Below are 19,439 nucleotides of genomic sequence, written 5' to 3' on the forward strand. Positions count from 1 at the left end.
GTACCATACAGTAGGTGTGTGTGTTTTGTAGGGGAATGTGACAAGCGCTCTTCAGTCTGGAAGAAGCAGTCCTGCTGTCCTTCATAGATACTTTCCCCCTTTGAGTTCTGCCAATACATTCCTGAGCAATGTCAAAACTGTAGCACATAGCACATTGCAGGGCTGATCCTAGTTGTCCCACCTAATGTACTGCAACCATTTTCTTCCAGCCTCTGCCTCACAACCTATTGCTGGTTATCCAGTGAGAAAATGAAAATACCTAATACATTGTGGAAGGGATGAGACGGCAAAGGCTTTATTGTTTTTTGTCTACATACAACTATATATTCCCAAACCTATTTTCTGTATTGAGAGGTGCACTTAGGTACAATCAGGTATATTCCCCCTTTCCCAGCCAGTTTAGACAAGGAGAGAAATCCAATTTTTCTTTATCATGCACCTGTGTGTTTCTTTCCTGTGAGAAAGCTGAAGCCAGATAACATGGACTTCTCATACCGAAAGAGGGATTGAGTGGGAGCAGGTTTGGGCAAAAAAAAATTAAGTATTCTGCTCTATTCTTCTCACCACCTCCTGAGCCAGTAAAAATGTAATGTGACTAGGGAAAATGCTGTATGCAGAAATGCCAACAAGGGACAATACTGGCCCTGTTCACATGCTACAGCGAATGCAAGTACAACCTGCATGCAAGCACGTACACTTGTTTGCAAGAAAGAACCAACGTGCACATGCCTTGAATGTAATGTGAGCATTCACTGCACATATAAAGAACTGAACGTACATCGTACATGATTTAGTTTCTGGTAGGTAACCATGTTGGTCTGCAGTAGAACAGCAGGATTTGAGTGCAGTGACATCTTAGAGATTTAAACTAAAAGCTTTTGATAATCAGAATTCCTTCTTTGTGAAGAAGAAAGCGTTGACTTCCGAAAGCTTATACCCTGAAAAGACTCGTTGGTCACTAAGGTGCCACTGGACTCAAATCCTACTGTACATGGATTGTACATACATTCTATAATTTGTGAATAAGACTACTGTGCAGTGTAAATGTAGGCTTAGTAATCATTAGTTGATCAAGTTCCTTATCAGGGACATATTTGTGGAGCCACACTCTCCTCTCACTACCTATGGAAAAGCAGACTACATACATCAAGACACCACCGTCCATTTAACCAGATCCAGCCTACTTTGCTTTATATGTGAACATTGGGGGCAATTTTATTTAGAGCAGTTTCCCTTGCAAAGATAACAAACAGATTGTACTTAGCTTAGATTTTGATTAGTTGTGTTCTGAATATATATCCTTCCTCTCTTCTTATTTGCTATGAAGTGTCTTGAATATAGAAAAGAGGGAGAGGTGCAAGCAGTACTATAATAAACAAATTAATTGCAAGGTTGATAAAAGGAAACCATTATGTGGCAATTTAGAAGAAACAAGCGCTAAAGCAGTACAAGTCATATGAAAAAATATTTAATTTAAAAATTAAACTATTTCCCCCTTTCATAGTGAAGTAATTCACACACACACACACACACACACACACTTAAAACATCACAGTTGAAGGACAGCTAGATGGTTCAAGTAGGTAAGATTTGTTCTGTGTATAAATAATCTTAAATACATCGTAAAAGATGAATGCATCAATTTCGAAATTATAAATATCACACCTTAACTGGATAAAATTTACATTTTTTCTTTAAAAACAGAGTATTAGAAAACTATTGTTCTTGTCACAGTTTAGGAGAATGTGCACCATGTTGAATTTTTAAAGCTGCTTCTATGCTGGTGAAGATACTTATAAAACTAAATGAAAATCCTTTATGTATTGGGAGAATGGAATCCTGCATAGGTTATGGATGAAACTGGGAAAATCCAGATGACCTCACTTTCCAGAGAGACACCACAAGGAGAAGATATCCTGGGAAATTTGTGGAAGTCACACAGCTGGAACACTTAGCAATACTTCTGCCACCAAACAACATCCCCTCTCTCCACCTAGTAAAGGGAAGCGGGACTCACTTCACACTACTGGCTTCACAAAATTCACATTTATAAACAACTGGTCCAAACGGCTCACAAACGCCATACCAATAATGTCCCTAGAACCACCCCACCAATGCTCCAGTCCCATGTCCACAGGCTCATGCCCTTCCCCCGAGAATGGCAGTTTTCACCCTTCCAGCCTTGGTAGCAATGGCATGTGAACTCCTGGCTCATCTTATCCTTCTGCTGATGGCTTAAGGCCCCCATAACTGACACCTGGGTACGACTGCCATCTGTGTTTGCTTGGATTTGGAAGGACCGGGGACTGAGGTGCAGGTAAGTATCAGAGTCCATCTTTTTGCGAATGCAGCGGCCGTGGTTATTGCAGATAAACTGGCTGCAAAGTTTGGTTGCCATGGTCACATTGACAATGTAAGGGCCTAAGGTATTCATCAGGTAATCTTGAATCTTCAAGCAATTGGTCTGTGAGAAAGAACAATTAAGTAATTAGCAGAGAGTTACAAATGCCAGAGAAAATCTATAATGCTAGGCTAAATGTGTTAAAATATATAATCTTGCCTGAGCTAACACCAACTCCTAGAGAGTGAGACAATTAGTTGCTCATATCTGAATAGCATTTTAAAAATGTCTAAATTGATCCTAGGATCCTACTGAAGTCCTTGGAAAATGGTCATTTATTTATTTATTTAATTTATAGTCCACTCTCCCCGCAAGTGGGCTCAGAGCGGATTAATAGCGTAAGTACATAAAAACAATTTAAACCATTGGTAGCAATCATGTATGTACAGCATTAAACATAAAAGGCGGTTCATATTACATCCAACATCTCAGCACCTCAGGTCCACATCCCGTCTTTGAAATGCACCCCCCCTCCCAAGCATCATATAGTGAAGCCCGTGACTGAAAAATGCTTTATCTTCAGAACATGGGCCACTTAGTCCAATATTCTTTGCCCGTACCTGAACAACTAGCCTGCAGTAGGTAGCCCACTATTGGCTAGGGCTAGGGGTTTGCTGATAGAATGTGACTGATCTTCTGCATCCCTTTGGTTCTGATCAACTTCAAAACATTTTCTCTCTTAAGAAGTCCTAGAGACCAAGGCTGCTCCATGTAAAATAAGCACAACTCAGTGCATTCTAGAAAGCACCTGCACCTCTTGGCACCTATGTTTGCCAGCTATGGGGCGCAAGGCAGGCCAAGTCTCTTACCCAGAAAATGGGCTGTCTGTGTGCTTACATGCTGTCTTCTGCACTTGCTTCAGTATAGATTATCTCCTCTTCATGCTGGAACCTGTGTTGGCTTCCTAGACCTTTCTTGTGATCTAAGCCGCTTTTCTTCCCACCCCCTTCCTCTCTGTCCCTCTGCTTCTTCAACACTGATGCACTCAATTCCATTCTTCATACAATGACTGCAGGTAGATCCGTATGAAAAAGGCCTAATTCTCATAAAAGTGATAAATCCATGCCAAGCCTATTCTGTACTCAGATAGTTTTCTACATATAATGAATTATTAGTATGGAAAAAGTATGTGAGGCATAGGAGCCCCACTTGCAGTTTGAATGATCCAGACAAAGGTCTCATTCATTCAACTGGTGGGACATGCCCTGAGTAAAAGACTGGCTTTGTTTTTGAATCCCCACCGAGGCATGTTTTCCCTCTATTCTATAGGCCCATCTGTCCCCATAGGTTCCTGTGCAACACCTCAACTCCTCTAATCAAAATCTGTTTTATGTATCCTCTGGTGATGCCCCCATGCTATAGAACAGCATTCCTAAGTGTTTCAGGCAGATATCCATATCGTTAAATGTTAAGAACTTATGAAAGACAGAATTGTCCAGGAGGGCTGTTTATTGATAGTTTTAATTGTGGGTACCACACTATGGTGATGATGTTGATATGGCTGATTTATATGAGCCACATGAATATTTATTACTGCTTAATTTTTGTAAAACCTGCTTGAGTCCATGTGCGGCACAAAGGTAAGATAGAAATGTTTTAAGTATATAAAACAGTAATGTAAAAGAAATGGTCACTCAACTTTAAAGGGTATCAAGACCTCCATTCCAACATTTCACAAATGAGAGGACACTGTACACAATTTTTTCCCCTGCACAGCAGCACTGTAAAGGGCAGCCCCTCTCCTGCTGCTTCTTGTTCCTATGAGGCTTTTCCAGCAAGTAAAGTAAATACATACAGTTACAATTCTAATTTTCCTCTGCCAGTTAACCTGATGCTGAGCAGTAAGCAAGACAGATGAGGAAAACGGAAAGACTTAGAAAAGCAGTCTTGAGAACTACTGTGAAATTACCCGGTTGCGAGAATAGTCTGCATCTCCCCAGAGTACAATGCCATGAGCCCCCATGGCAGCAGCCTGACCGATTGTATACACCAAATCCATCTAGAACAGAAAGCATCACATAAAGTCACAGGAACTTGATATCCAAGCCATCGCTTTTCGACACCTTGCACTTTATACTTTGTTTTCCAGATACACAAAGGAAGTTAAATTAGACACATTAAAAAAATAGGAGACATTATGAATCATGGTATTCATTGAAAATAAAAAAATGATTTTGCAGTTCGTTGTCTTGGTCTTTTGATTTCTGAGGCTTTAGGACATTTACCATGATCTCTCCTCTCCCCGCTCCAGCCATGGAACTCAAAAATTGTTTCACATTTGCTCTTTCACAGAGGCAGTTTTCTCCTGCATGTTTTCCAGGAGTCACCAGAGCAGGTGGGCAGTGAGGGGTAAGTGTGGGTGTTCATCATGAGTATTGAAATAGAGCCCCAAGCCCTGGTTTGTCAAAGCCAAGCTGGGGTGGGGCAGAGGAAAGAGCATGCAGTTATAAGTACACCAATTCTGTCTGTCTGATACAGTAAATAAAAGTGGGTGGCACCTGGGGATAAGTGCCAAATGCTGCAAAGCCACTTCCTGATCATTCCAGCCATGGAGAGAGTACCAGCGAGAAAGAGGGAAGGAATAACTCTCCTGTTTTGCCTTCCCTCTTGATTTCACATTCTCTCTGGCTCACCTTTAAGAAGCAGCATTTGGGGATCAACGCCAGCCCTCACTTTTCCCCATGGAATAAAGGTCTGTGTCTTGATCCCTTCTTTGGGCCACTAAATGTGCAGCAGAGAGCATGCTTCCACACATTCTCTCATTACGAGTGAATGTGTGAACTCATTCTTTCATCCACTGAAATTTAAGATCTTCCAAAATTTAACAGTAGACTGTGAGGTACACTAAAACCTAAATGAGCCTGTAATTTTTTTGGCTTTGCTTTTTACATGAGAATGTCAGTTCCATTCATTGCTGAGTACATTGCTGGGGGCAAAGGAAGACTGGCTTGTGTGTGCATGTATGGAGAGTAAGTGGGGTAATTTTATCATCAAAACATACAGCTAATCAATTTCAACCTAGTGAAAAAAAACTTAATCCTAAAATGAAATGGGAAGTCATGCAGAAGTCAGCATGCACATTTTAAACAATAAAGTCTCTCCCACAATTGCCAGCATGAACAATCAAGATTCCGAACAGAATTGCTATCAGGCCCCAAATATTTTAGAACTGTTCACACAGACAGACATATGGTCCGCATACTCAGAGGAAAGAAAACTACAGTGAGCATTACCAGCAAGGTGGTATGAAATGTGAGTGTGGATATTAAATGCTCTGCATATATTGGATCTATCAGAATACACTGAATAGCGCTGATCACAAGCCGATGGAAGGAAGTGAAAGGGAAAAAAATGAATTGTATTGGAAGCAAAGTCCTTCTACTGCCGGGACAGAAATGGTACTGTTCTTCCTTTGGCAATAGTTTTATTACATTTTATTATTTGTCTAATCAAAAATACTACCACCACCCCTTAATTCCTACTACATCATTTCAATTCAGCACCATTTCTGGGACCACTTCTGTAACAGCTCTTTCAGTATTTGAAGCAGTGAGCTGTGGCTCATGAAAGCTCATACCCTACCACAAGCTGTGTTAGTCTTATAGGTGCTACTGGACTCTGTCTCTTTCAGAGTTCATGTACACTGGTCTTGCCACAATTCTTACAAGACCTGTAAGGGGAAGGCCAGTATTATTGTCTCCAACTGCAGATGGAAATCTGACAGAGAGCAGTTTGCCCAATGCCACACAGTAAGTTTGTGGCAGAGGTGAGAATTCAACTAAAGACCTTTCAGATCACAGCTTGGTCACATTGTTGTACCAGTTTAGTGTAACTTCAGCTCAGAAGATGAAACCCTGATTATCGAGCAAGTCTTCTTGTCTCAACACACAGTCTGGGAACAAATTGGAGCAGGGTAAGCATATCACCTAGGGTCACCAACCTCAAGGTGGAGCCTGGAGTTCTCCTGAAATTACAATTCATCTCCAGACTGCAGAGATCAGTTCCCCTGGAAGAAATAGCAGCTTCAGAGGCTTCACTGTATGGCACTGCATCCCCACTGAGCTCCCTCCCACTCTACCCTTCCTTGGCACTGCCTCTAAATCCCCAGAAATGTCCCAAGCCATGGTTGACAACCCTAGTATCACCTGAGTCAGCTCCTTCAGAGTGTAGGTGTAGAATGGTCTGGCGTATACAAAGACAGGAAGGGAATGCCGGCAGGAAGGCAGCTCAGCCACTCTCAGGGCCTCCCCTACTTTGGCCCATACAAACTTCTTCCCTTGCATGGAGCTTCTCAGCACTTCCTCCATGTAGATTGAAGGGTAGAGAGCCTTGCTGTGCTCCCAAAGCCACATCAACTCATCATTACGCTGCAGCTCCAGTGGTGGGCAGTGCCCAGTGAAGCTCTCAAAGTCATCCAAGTAGTGGTAGTTATAGCACTCTGGAAAGAGGTAGTAGCCCCACCAACCATTGGGACGCAGAGACCGGGCTAACCGGAGAGTCTCAGTCATTAATTCTTTTGCAGCTGTCTCAAATTCCCACCTGGCCTTCATTTCTACCTTGTCCTCAGACAAGCCTGGGTTCCTTTGCTTTACAAGCTGGAGAGACATGTTCCGGTAGATATTTTTCTTGTCCCAGTTTCGTATCCACAGAGGTCTCCAGTTCTCCCAGTCAATCACAGAGAGGCCTGCAAAAGCATCTGAAGGCATGGCCACAGCAATGTCCGCTCCCATCTTGTCCAGGTGCTCTGTCAGGCTGGCATTCTGAGGGCAGCCACCATTGACAGCAGTGGGTGGTACAGTTGAGTTCAAGTAATAGGGATACAAGCCCAGCTGGTCATAGTAGAAGATGGTGATGTTCCCACCCACAAAGGCTTCCTGAGAATTCACCAGGATGTTATAGGAGTCCAAGCTGAGAGGCACCCCATAGGAGGCTGAACATCGGGCTGTTGGTGCATTCCAAGCCACTAGAAAAGGGCTGTCTTTCACAATTGGGGGCAGGGATGGTTTCAAGTGATGACTGGCAGCAGGCAGATCAGGGCACAGCCAAAACAGCAGCAGCAAGGTGTGACGACAGAAAGACTTGTGTAGCCTGAAGCATGTTGAAGTTTGCTCAGATGGCCTGGTTGAGCAGGATACCACATTGTGTCCAGCACTGCAGAAAGGACAGAAAAGAGGCAAGTGGTGTCACACAAATACAATTAATAGATACCACTCATTTTAACAACATTCTATCAATCACATTTTAATCTTGCCATTCCTCCAAGAAAACTCAGAGTGCCATACACGATTCAGCTGACATCTTTTGCTTCAGAGCACTGTGGAGCATCTGAAACCTTCAGGTTCCTTAGAAAGCAAAACACACACACACACACACACACACACACACACTAAAATCCCACCCCCACCTCCTTTGAGTGTTACTGTTGCATTCCAGGGCTGAGGTCAGGGGCAGGCTGGGTAGGATTAAGTAGGACTGGTAACAAATGTATGACAATGAATCAGCCTGCTTTTAAAAGGCTCCCTTCTCTCCATTAAGATCCTTTCTAAAAAAGAGGCTGCCTGCTTGCTAATTGCCACTTCTCCAGGAGGTTTTCCCCTAGCTAATTTGTTGAGCAATTCAATTTGCAGTAGACATGAATGAGGGAGAGAGAGCTGCCTGCTCTTCAGAGACCATCCAGCTCGGGGGACATGAATCTGCTTGCAAAGCTATTTACAGCAGGAAAAAGCTTGCCTAACTTTGCTGCATCGTTACACTGGTGTTTGCTAATCAAGGGAACTTCTCTCTGTTCAGTCCTGAGACCCAGCCATCTATAGCACCAAAAGACTGCAGAAAACCAGGGAGTCCAGCTCTTAGTTCTTCTACGGTTTCACTCCAAATGCTCTCCCAGCATAATTGGGGCCGATTCCACTGGGAACTGAGCAGTCACATTAATCTCATTCTGTGCAGGCCACCACACAGACATCTGATGATTACAGCCTTCAGTCACTGCTGACCTGTATTAAACTTGCTTGTCCCCAGAGGTGAAACATTTTAGTCAAATGCATTATGCACTAATGCCCAGAGCACTTAGAAAACACGATTTAGCATCATGTACTAGAAACAGCCTCAATCACTTGATTTGATTTCTGGAAATCTTGATTAAATTTGCTATTATCTAGTCCCTGCTCCCAAACACAGATGCAAGGCATGTAATCCATTCACTCACACGTGATAATAACATGCATACATCCAGCAGCTGTATCAGGTAGAAAGCCTGTTTGTGCAAGGTGCCCTATCATACAATCTAAAGCTCCAGGAGCTCAGAAGGATGTCTGAGTAGGGCACAGCTTTCCATACATCAAGCCACTCATGGATCCACCGAGCTGGATGTGGAGGCTCCTTTTAATCACCACGGCTAGTAGCCACAGATGGACCTATCCTCCATAAAGCTGTCTAATTCCCTTTTAAAGCCATCTATGCGGTGACCATTGCTACATCCACTGGCAGCACAGCTTAATGTAATTACTAGCGGAGGGAAGAAGTAAATAGGTTACTAACAAGAGATACTGAAATCAGCACATCTCTGACCTACAATATTTAGCTTAGGGTGTCTCTGCTTTTCCGCAGCTTTCTCCTACAAATCTGGGTAAGACATCACAGCAAGGGAAAGTCTCCTTGTTCTCCCTCCTGTCTTCTCTACATAATCCGAGATGTGTCAAAACAAATGGTACACAACAGCTTCTGGAAAGCACTGGCCCCTTCCAAACAACAATGGAATATACAACATTTCTGAACAGCCATGGGAATTCACTTGAAGCAAAGGTTGCCCTGTTAGATTTATAATTCTGATCTGAAAGGCCTCAGGTAGGACAATATCTAGGTTGGGAATATTATTAAATATGTAATCACAAAACAGAATATTTACTGGTCACACTCATATATTGCTTCTTTAAGAGGCTGGCCAGGAAAATAGAAATCAATTTTCCACCAGAGCCGTTATTGGAAATTGACTTCTTTGAGGTCCCATACAGAAGAATGCAATTTTATTTTCAAAAATGTCATTAATTCTCATCCCATTTGTGACTGATACCATTTCCCCCCTCTCGTCTGGATCTTTCCTCATCCATGTACCTGCTTTGTTCCTGTGCTGCTTCTTGGGTCTGTGCTACTATGTCTATCAGGCCAATGAATGGTGATGGAATCCCTGTATCCCCTGGCACTTTGGATGCTTTCCCTAACATCTCTGAAGTATGGAGCCTTGGTGCACCCTGGGGACTGTAGTTCTTAGGATGCCTGCCTGAAGATCAACTGTTAGGCCAGCACTGGGCTACAGGACTGCAAGCAGCAGCCCTAGCACCCGTTTTCCCCATTCAATTCTATTATCAAACAAATAGGTTATTGGAGGGGGGCGTTGTGTGTGTGTGTTCATTTTTAAATGAATGCAAAACCTTAGAGCTGTGTGCTAGTGATGAACTTTCATTTTCTCTGAAGACAGTTTCAGGTGGGCATTTTCAGAATGTAAGAGTTTAGGAAACTTAACTCTTGAACAGTTTATACCCTAGAAAATCTTGTTGGTCCTGAAGGGATCTTTTACTCTTGAAAGCTTATACCTTAGAATATCTCATTGAGGGAGCTTGACCCTAGAAAGTGTATACTTTAGCAAATCTTATTGATCTTTAAAGTGCTACTGGACTCGAATCTTGCTCCTTTTTCTCTGCTTCCATTTGCTACTTTTTTGAGTTTCTGTATAAAACCTGTACACATACAATGCACTTCTCTGGTCCTCTGGACTTGCCATGATATCAACAGAAATCGCAGGCTCAATGGCAGCGTCACACAGGATGCGCTCTTTTTTTTAACCAAGAGTAGAATCATTCTCTCTGAGCTATAAAGGAGAAACTTGTTTTTATTTGAACCTAAGCTTCAGAAGCACTAACTATATCTAGGGGGAAGATTAAAATGGCAACTCTGGATATAGAGCTAACATTTCCTTCCCAAAATTTAAGGGACAGAAGACTGTAGGGAAGGTGAAGGTGTGGAGAAATATTCACTGCACGAAAGGCAGACTTTAGCTTCCCTTTCTCTACTTGGAGCACTTAATATTTAATTATATTCCTTTCCCCAAACTATCCATCAACACAGGAGTCAAATCGATATGCCCACTTGATGTTCAACTCTCAGAAAACACCTCAATCAGTAAGAAAATCTATAGATTTACTATTATGGGATATGCAAAAAAAGGAGGAGTCAGTACTGGATTGAGTCGGTTGTTTTAAAAATCTGAGCTAGATTATTTAATATCAAAATCAAAACAAGCCATGTTAGGAAATTAATCTGATCATTGTCTCCACTGGTTTCAGTGGAAATCATCAACTTCAATAGTTGTAACTCCAACCCCACCCAGCTGGGATAAAATTCACAGGGAACGTACCTCTTCTCACCGAAGCAGCCTCCCTCCCAAATATCAGACAGATAAAAGAAAATGTTCCCATCTAGGCAGTTAAAATTCTTACTTGCATGGGCTTGACTTGAGGATTGAGCTTTCTTCCTCTTTCCTGGGATTCACAAGCAAGGGACTCTTTAGGGTTTTTGGGGTATTTTTGAAAAAATGAAGTGAATGAGCAAGGGGAGTCAACTCCTCTGTAACTCACTACACTCCATTTCTTTTAGCTTTTTCCTCCCACTCAGCTCTGCTACCAGAAGTCAGCCAGGCTGGGGGAAAAGCTGAAACGATGCAGATTGGGGCATGATTTAGCCCCTCTGACTCACATGCTCTGGTTTTCTTTAAAACTAGACCACCACCCCTCAATCTGCCACTTTCTTTACATGTAAATGGGAGACACTGCCAGTCAGTGAGTATGTGTGATTTACATAAGGCTTTACTTAATCATAATAGTTCATATTTAATTATAGTACCTTTCCCTAAGTAGCACTCAAAGCTCCTCACTCAGTAATCCTTACAATGCCCAGTAAGCCAGCATTATCTCTCTCTCACACACACACACACAAACACACCCCATTTGCAAAGAGGGGAGCCTTTCTGTCAGCCTTAGTGTAAGACCACCCAGTGAGTTCATGGCTTAGCTGAGAACTGAAGGGACGATTTCCTGCTCTTAACCTTATATAGACCGACTCACAAATTCTAATAGTTTGTTGGAAGGCCACCCAACAACATCATGGGAAAATGATGGACGGTAAAAATAATTAGCCAAGTGAAACCACCTTGGGCCCATTACATGGCAAATTATATATATGGGGCATAGATGCTGGTTTTGTTTTTAAATGGGATGTGTGGTACCCAAAAGGAGAACTTCTCTAGGATAATAGGCCTGGAGTCTGAGACAAACTAATACCTTTCTGAAGCATATACAACTTCTCCTTCTTTTGGCTGGGGTTTGAACTCAGTTAAATTGGCAAAAAATAGGAAATTTCAATTATAATGTGTCATATTTTATTGTTTTCCTTTCTTTATCTGTCCCCCCCCTCAAATCTCGGAGATTGTGTGAGTTGCAAATCTAAATAAATAAAGTCAGGGCATGTCCTTGAAGGCTCCAAACACAATGCATTTCAGAATGTTAGTGTCTGTAATCATTTGTACTAGTCTTGACTAATAAACAGGTGGCAGTCAGTGCCACGTTTTTCAAAGGTGTGGATCACAACATTTATATATTTATTTACAAGATTTTTACACTGCCTTTCAGCCTTCATAGAGCTGCCATGGCGGCTAAAAATTAAAACTTACAAATTAAATCTTGTCTTAAAAACCATTAAAAATGGCACATGAACTCATCATTAAAACAATTTAAAATTAGAACTTAAAATGAATACAAAAGATAAAAACAGTTAAAACATTGTGGACAGAAGAGGAATCAAGGAAAAGCCAAACAAAACAAAACGGTTTTCACCCACTGACAGAAAACAGCAACAGCAGGGGACAGGCCAATCTCCCTAGGAAGAGAGTTCCGGAGTCTTGGTGTCAGTACTGAGAAAGCCCAGTCTCAGAAGGCAGGGACAGCCAAACCAGTGCCTCCAACCATGACCGCAACGGTCAGGCACATCAGGTATGTTGGTCCCAAAACTTAGAGCTGGAAAGGACCCCAAGAGTCATCTAGTGGTGCCAGCTACCCCCTTTAAGAACTATGGACTCTGTTACCAGCAATCAGGGATTCTGCCATCTGTGCCAGCCTCCCCCTTTCTGGACCATGAACTCTGCTACCACTGCCTATCCCCTGAACCAGAGACCCTGCCACTTGTGCCTGTTTCCTGCCGTCATGGTTTATGGACTCTGCCACCCCTGCCTGCCCTCTGCCCCCCTGGATTACGGACTCTCTCGCTTCATGCTGGGCACGAACTTTCCTGGAGCCATGAACCGGGCCACTAGAAATGTCACACAAGCAGGGAGAGTTCTCTGCGAGATGGACTGGGTGCCCCCTGGCCCGCTCCCGCAGGGAAGCTGCTGCAGGAAAGCCCTGGGTCCGCCATAATACCCAGAGTGGCATGCTAGCGAGCCCACGGACGTGCACCAGCAGCAAACCAGAGGGAAGCCATGTTCTCAGGCCGCAAGTAGCTACCACGGGCCATCTTCCTTGAATCCGCCATTTCACTGCAAGGTTCCTGCCACATTCTGAGGACCTGCCTTGCCCTGTTATGCAGATCGCTGGCCACAGCCCTGGGGCGGAAGAGACATGCTGGCTGAATAAAGCATATAATGGTTTCATATTGATACACCCATCAAACCTCGACTTTCCAAGCCAATCTCATCAAGTACAGCCCGGCTTCCTGTCAAATCTAATCAACCCATCCGGCATCCCCTCCCTCCCCCTTTTTGTCCCATCTCCGAGGGTGTCATTATCCCACAATTAGATCCTAAAGTGGCCCATCAAATTCCTTACATTAGCCCATCATATCTTTTGTTAAACCACCCTGAGAACCAGTCTAAGGCCGCCCCCCAGGGCCCCGCCTCAGGACACATATTCGGCTATTTAAGCAGGCTCTGCCAAGCACATGGCGCACCTTCCCTTCCCTGGATCCGGACCAACTCCCTGCATGTATAGTGCGGGCACTGTACATCGCCTTCCCCACCTTCGCTGCTGGACTCTCTGCTTCTTGCCGTGACCAGTTAACGTATCACCCCTCTCTCATCGATCTCAAGAGGGAACTGCTAATGCAAGAGTCTCTGTATCTTTTCCTACCTTTGTTTCTTAGCGCTTGTATGCTCAGTGAATTACGTGCTATATTAGGCTTATGCAACATTTCTAGTAAACATCATTTATTTGAATATTAGTCTCCTCTTTCTTATTTGAGTAAATATGGAAGGCTGACTCTGGTATACATTGGTTAAAGATCTGCACTAGCTCAAGCCGAACTGCTTGCTAATTTCCCTTATAAAAATAGCAGTTCTGGTAATACTAGTTCAGCCCCCTGCACAATGCAGGAAATTCACAGCTACTCCCCCTCCCATCTCCCTCAGTGACTCCTGCTCTATGCCCAGAGGAAGACAAAAAACCTCCAGAATCCCTGGCCAATCTGGCCTGGAGGCAAATTCCTTCCTGGCTTCAGCGTTACCCTGGGCATATAAGAAAGGGCCATCATGAGAGCCAAGCACTGGCTCATCCCTTCATGCACTCCCTCTCCTGATCTGTGTACATTCATATCAAGTCAGAGAATCATCATAGCTGTCAGGTGACCATCTAGCCTCTTCTTAAATACCTCCAAGGAAGGAGAGCCCACCACCTCCTGGGGAAGCCTGTTCCATTGAGGAACTGCTCTGTTAGGAAGTTCTCCCCAATGTTTAGTCAAAAATTCTTTTGTTTTAATTTTAACCCATTGTTTCTGGTCTGATCCACGGGGGCAACTGAAAATAACTCTGCTCCATCATCTATATGATAGTCCTTCAAAAACTTGAGGAGGGTTATCATATCACCTCTCAGTCACCTCCGCTACAGGCTAAACATGCCCAGCTCCTTCAACCTTTCCTGACAAGACTTTATCTCCAGACCTCTCACTATCTTTGTTGCCCTCCTTTGGACACATTCCAGCTTCTCAATATCCTTCTTAAACTGTGATGCCCCAAAGGGTACACAGTACACCAAGTGAGGTCTAACCAGAGCAGAGTAAAGCAATACCATCACCTCATGTGATCTGGACACTGTACTTCTGTTGACACAGCCTAAAATCACATTTGCCTTTTTACTACATCATCCCATTGCTGACTCATGTTATACTATTATCTACTAAGACCCCTAGATCCTTTTCACATGTACTACTGCCAGGACCACTCTCCCCCATCCTATAAACGTGCCTTTGATTTTCCCTACCTAAATGAAGAACTTTACATTTATCTCTATTGAAATTCATTTTGTTAGTTTTAGCCCATTTTTCCAGCCTGTCAAGATCACCTTGAATCTTGAATCATATAGGGCTTTAAATGTGCCTGGAAATAAACTGGAAGAGGATGAGGATGAGATAGGACTGGACTGATACATTCTCTATGACCCATTCCAGGCAGTAACCTGGCTGCAGCATTCTGCACCAACTGAAGCTGCTGAACACTCTTCAAGGACAGCCCCAGCTAGACTGCACTGCAGTAATCTAATTCAGATGTATCCAGAGAATCTACTCCAGTGGCCAGATCTTCCCTGTCCAGGAAAAGCTGCAGCCAGTTAACCAGCTGAAGCTGGTTAAAAGCACCCTTGACTACATCTGCCATCTGCTTATCTAGCTGTGACCCAGGATCCAAGAGCACAAGGGAAGTGCAACCTCATCCAAAATGGGTGATCCCTTAAATCATAGGTCAGATCTTACACTTAACAGTAGCTCTTCCATCTTGTTAGGATTAAGCTTCCCTTTATTAGCCTGCATTCATGGCAAAATCAAAACTGCCTCCAGGCACCAGTTCGGGGTTTCTACAGCCTCCCTGGTTTGGGAGTGCATGATAGTGCTGAGTATCATCAGCATATTGGTGACAGCCCAGCCCAAATCTCTGGATGACCTCACCCAGTGGCTTCATGTAGATGTTGAAAGCATGGGGGACAAGACAGAGCCTTGTGGGACCCTAGAGGTCAAGGAGCTGAGCAACAGTCTCCCGGCACCACCTTTTGGAAACTATCCTCCAAGTAAGACTGGAACCACTGCAAAATGGTGCCTATGAGTCCCAGCCTGGAGAGGCCATCTAGAAGGATACCACTGAAAGCCCCTGAGGGGTCCAGGAGAATCAACAGCATCACACTCTCTCTGTGTCCATCTGCCGGCACAGGTCATCCACCATGGTGACCAAGGCTGCTTCAGTCCTGTGTGTGTAAAATGTCATCAAGCCCATAACCAGGCCTAAAACCAGATTGTAAATATTTTTGCCTCATCTAGGAAACCTGAAGTGGTCTAGCAACCAGCCTTTCAAGAGTGGAACATCTGAGAATGGTTGAGAGATACTAAAATCATTTCAACACAAATTTAAAGCGAACACGATCACCAATTGTAGAAGTCATAGAACCAACCTAGACTTGATCAGAGAAATCAGTGGTAGTGAAAAAAAATTGAAGCTGTTGTCAGGAGTGGAGTGGGGTGGGGGATTCAGGTAATGGCTACATAAATCCCCCCCCTGAACAGATAATTCCTATCTACACAGAGCTTCTATTTGCTCCACAAGGGAAAATATATTAGTTACCAAATGGTTTCTGCATGTTTTTCCCATGGGGCAAATTGCAGGAGTCTATATGTGTGCCTGAGTGAGAGGAGGAAAATGGTACGAGGGGAAATGTTTCAGCCTCACCCCTTAACACCATGGTCCAAAATGACACACACACCAGCTGCTTTTAGCATCTAAAAAAACAAAACCATGGGAGGTCCTAATTACAGATCTCCTTGGCCAAATTTAGCGTGACCAAACATCACAATCATTTTGCATTACAGACAGACAGAAAACGAAGTAAGAAAGATGAGTGTCTCTCTGTGCATGCATTTATAAGACACACCAACATAATTCACAATACAATCCTAAGCACAGTTGCACCTGTCTAAATCCACTGACATCAATGGGGTTAAAATGGGATAACTTTGCTTAGGATTGCATTGTTAACAAGTCAAACTTTCACATTTATTCAAATTCATGTGTGTGTGATCCTTCCCACATGGATAGTGGGAGAATTATCAGCAGTTAGACACAGCATTATTCCACCAGAGTAGAATTAAGCATCTTTGGATGTCCATGCCAAGTCCCTATTTGTGTACCTGCAACTGTCTCAAGCACTATTTTCACTCAAATAAACACAAGTACTCCCTTGGCACTTCAGCATCAGTGGTCTACTTGTATTTCTAAGAGGACAGAGTAGTTTGGATTGTTATAGCTATAATAGCATTCCACACCAGACAAGCAAGTTAAAAGCTATACTGCCTGTCAATTGTAATTTCCATGAACTATAAAATCAATTTCCTATCAAAAGTGCATATGACTGTGTTAAATTAGAAGGATCTGTGTGGGACAAGATGGTGTTAGATACCCAGTCCTGCCTGGTGCTCATTTTTGTGCAACACAAAAGCTTTGCAAGATGCAGTGTTGAGGAATATTGCTGTCTAATAAAGGTTGATCACCAAACCCACCTTACTATGCCCTGTACTGACATGCAATTACAAGGCAAACCCAGAAAATGCATCTCACAATGGCCACTGCATCCCAACCATGGTGGTGAGAGACTTGAACTACTGATGCATATAACGCAGATAGGAAAATATTCAGGGTACATTTTTAAAAGACAACCGTAAGCTTTGGTCAGCTACAGATTCTTCTATCAGCTGCTGTTGTGACTCTTGCAAATAGGGAAGATGGTTTTCCAAATGGTCCTTTCCCCCATAAAGGTCTTAGCCCACTAGACATTTCTCTCAAGGAATCCTTTTATCAGAAATTACTATTGTATTAATGACTACAAATCTAACAGTAGCTTACTAGAAGACAGCAATCCTAAGAAGGTGTCATCAGCATCTCACTCAGGTCTATGCAACAGGGCTTACTGTTCTCAAGAATGCAGTTACTGTAGAATATTGCAGAGAGAAAGACAGCACACTTTGCAAAGACAGCCACAGAACAAGCCTTGTGGTACAGCTCAGGAGGGCATGGGGAAGAGAATGCACTGAAATTTCTGATTATAGATTCAGGGAGTGATTCAGCCACAGTAAAGTACTTCAGCATCAGACTTTTGAAGTCCCACATGTCAACCTGAACAGCAGAATCCTTCAACTCCTTTTTGAACATTTGTGTTTTAGAAGTTAACAAGATAACTTGTAAAACTTTCGAAGAGTTTCTCTTTTGTGCTTGTTTTATTGCTTTTCCATTGCATCTTCTTTGCCAGCATTTCCTGTATTTGCTAGGGCTCAACAAGACACACTCAATAATGACTGTTCTGCAGAATACATTCAACGTTGGGAGCAGGAGAATAATTAATACAGAGTAGCTCCTCTTTCTTTTGCAAATTCTTAGACAAATAATTAATTTTTATACCTTATTTCATTAAATTCAGGTCTCACTCTGACCTTAAAGGCTTATAATTAAGTGTCAGAAAACATGAATTAAATATTATAACGCTGGGTTCATTCAGACCGATGCTGCAGGTGGCAGACAGTTTAAAATTTTTGTATCTGCGTTGACTCTTTCATATTTTCAAGCCATTAGTCTTCGTGAAAAAAACAAAACAGAACACCATATATATGTTCATGCATGCATACACATGCTCATGTGGGGAATCATTCATTGTGAGGAGCATAAAAGAGAAGGAGAGTTAACCCTTACGTCCTCAAAGAGAAGCGAGTCACGGAACTATCAAAGCATGGTTATACCTTATCGAGCGGCAGCGCAAGCCTCTGGAAGAAAGGAGGGACAGATACGTCGCGTAACTTCAGCTTATGTCGGTTAGAAGCAGGAGAGAGAGCCGAGGCAGGGGGAAGAGATTGCCTCGCCTCCCCGTTCGAGGGGCTTGGGGGGGGGGGTTCTAGCTGCCCGTGCCGGAGACAAAAAGCCCCTCTCCCGCCAGCTGCTTCCGAACATCTCCTCCTCTGCCAGCCGCTCCGACGCCTAAGCGGGAGCTGGGCGGCACCCCCCAGCCCACCCCACGCCCCGCTCTCTTTCAAAAGCCTTCAGGGCTGCCGAAAACTTGAGCGCTCCGGGGCACGTATCCGCCTGGGGAAAAGCGCGCTTGCCCAGCCCACCGGGGCTCCAACAGGTGGATTCCGGGCAGCCCCGGCTGCTTCGCCCTCCACCCCCTTTCCCAGAGGAGCCCGATACGAAGCGGGAAAGAGACCGCAAGGAGCACCTACCTGCCGCGTAGGGCAGCCATGGGACCGAGCGTGCGCCTCCAGGTCCCCCGAGCAGCCCGCCCGCTCTGGCTGTCCTCAGACTCTCCTCTCAGGGCACCTGCTGAAGCCGCTCCCGCCGTGGCTCCCCCGGGCTCGCACTGAGCCCCCGCCCGTCAGGGTGCCTCCGTGCCTCTCGGCCGCATCCCTTCCCGGCGCTTTGCCCCTCCGTTCGGGGCGCGGAGCTGCCCGGGAGGCGCTGCCGAGGCCAGAGCACTGGCGGGGTGGGGAACTACCTGTGGCTGCTCCCCCTGCCCGCGCAGTGGTACAGCCCACGCTGTGTGCTGCTGCGCTGAGCCGCCGGGCTCAGCCGCACCTCCTCCAGGCGAAGCGGGCGTGTGTGGAGTTCGTTCAGCCGGAGTCCGCTACGGCCCGCTGTTTCGGAGGCGCGGGGGGGGGGGGATGGGGTGGGCCAAGGGGCCAAGGAGGTGGCAGCGCACGGAACAGGCTCGCCCCTCGTAGCATTTTGCTTGTTTCAAATCTTTACTCCGGTGCACGAAAAGGCAGCAACGGTGTGCAGAATGACCCCAAGGGCTGCCAAGAGAGATTGTATTTATAAATCGTTCAAAGTTTACAACCCCCTCGAACCTCAGTTTACCAGTGCGAAACCAAGAGTATTAGAGTGGGTGGAAAGAGTCTTTTGAGGATAAGAACAAGATATGCAATAAGATAATACCAGCTGCAATTTAGGCACAATTAAAAAGGGAAAGCTTGTCTTTTC

The 19,439-nt window shown here is 44.3% G+C and overlaps 1 protein-coding gene across 1 annotated transcript in view; it reads right to left on the bottom strand.

Moving 5' to 3' along the window:
- Positions 1-1,496: 1,496 nt before the first annotated feature.
- LOC129328330 (hyaluronidase-4-like) overlaps positions 1,497-19,439 on the bottom strand; it is a 39,271-nt gene continuing 21,328 nt past the window's right edge. Inside the window, exons 2-4 of the mRNA XM_054977327.1 lie at positions 6,547-7,552; positions 4,311-4,400; positions 1,497-2,464 (exon numbers count right to left, since the gene is read on the bottom strand). Coding sequence (XP_054833302.1) covers positions 2,072-2,464; positions 4,311-4,400; positions 6,547-7,552 — 1,489 coding nt within the window. The 3' untranslated portion in view covers positions 1,497-2,071. The remainder of the gene's footprint in view (positions 2,465-4,310; positions 4,401-6,546; positions 7,553-19,439) is intronic.

Source organism: Eublepharis macularius, chromosome 4 (genome assembly GCF_028583425.1).
Source record: "Eublepharis macularius isolate TG4126 chromosome 4, MPM_Emac_v1.0, whole genome shotgun sequence".
NCBI lineage: Eukaryota > Metazoa > Chordata > Lepidosauria > Squamata > Eublepharidae > Eublepharis > Eublepharis macularius.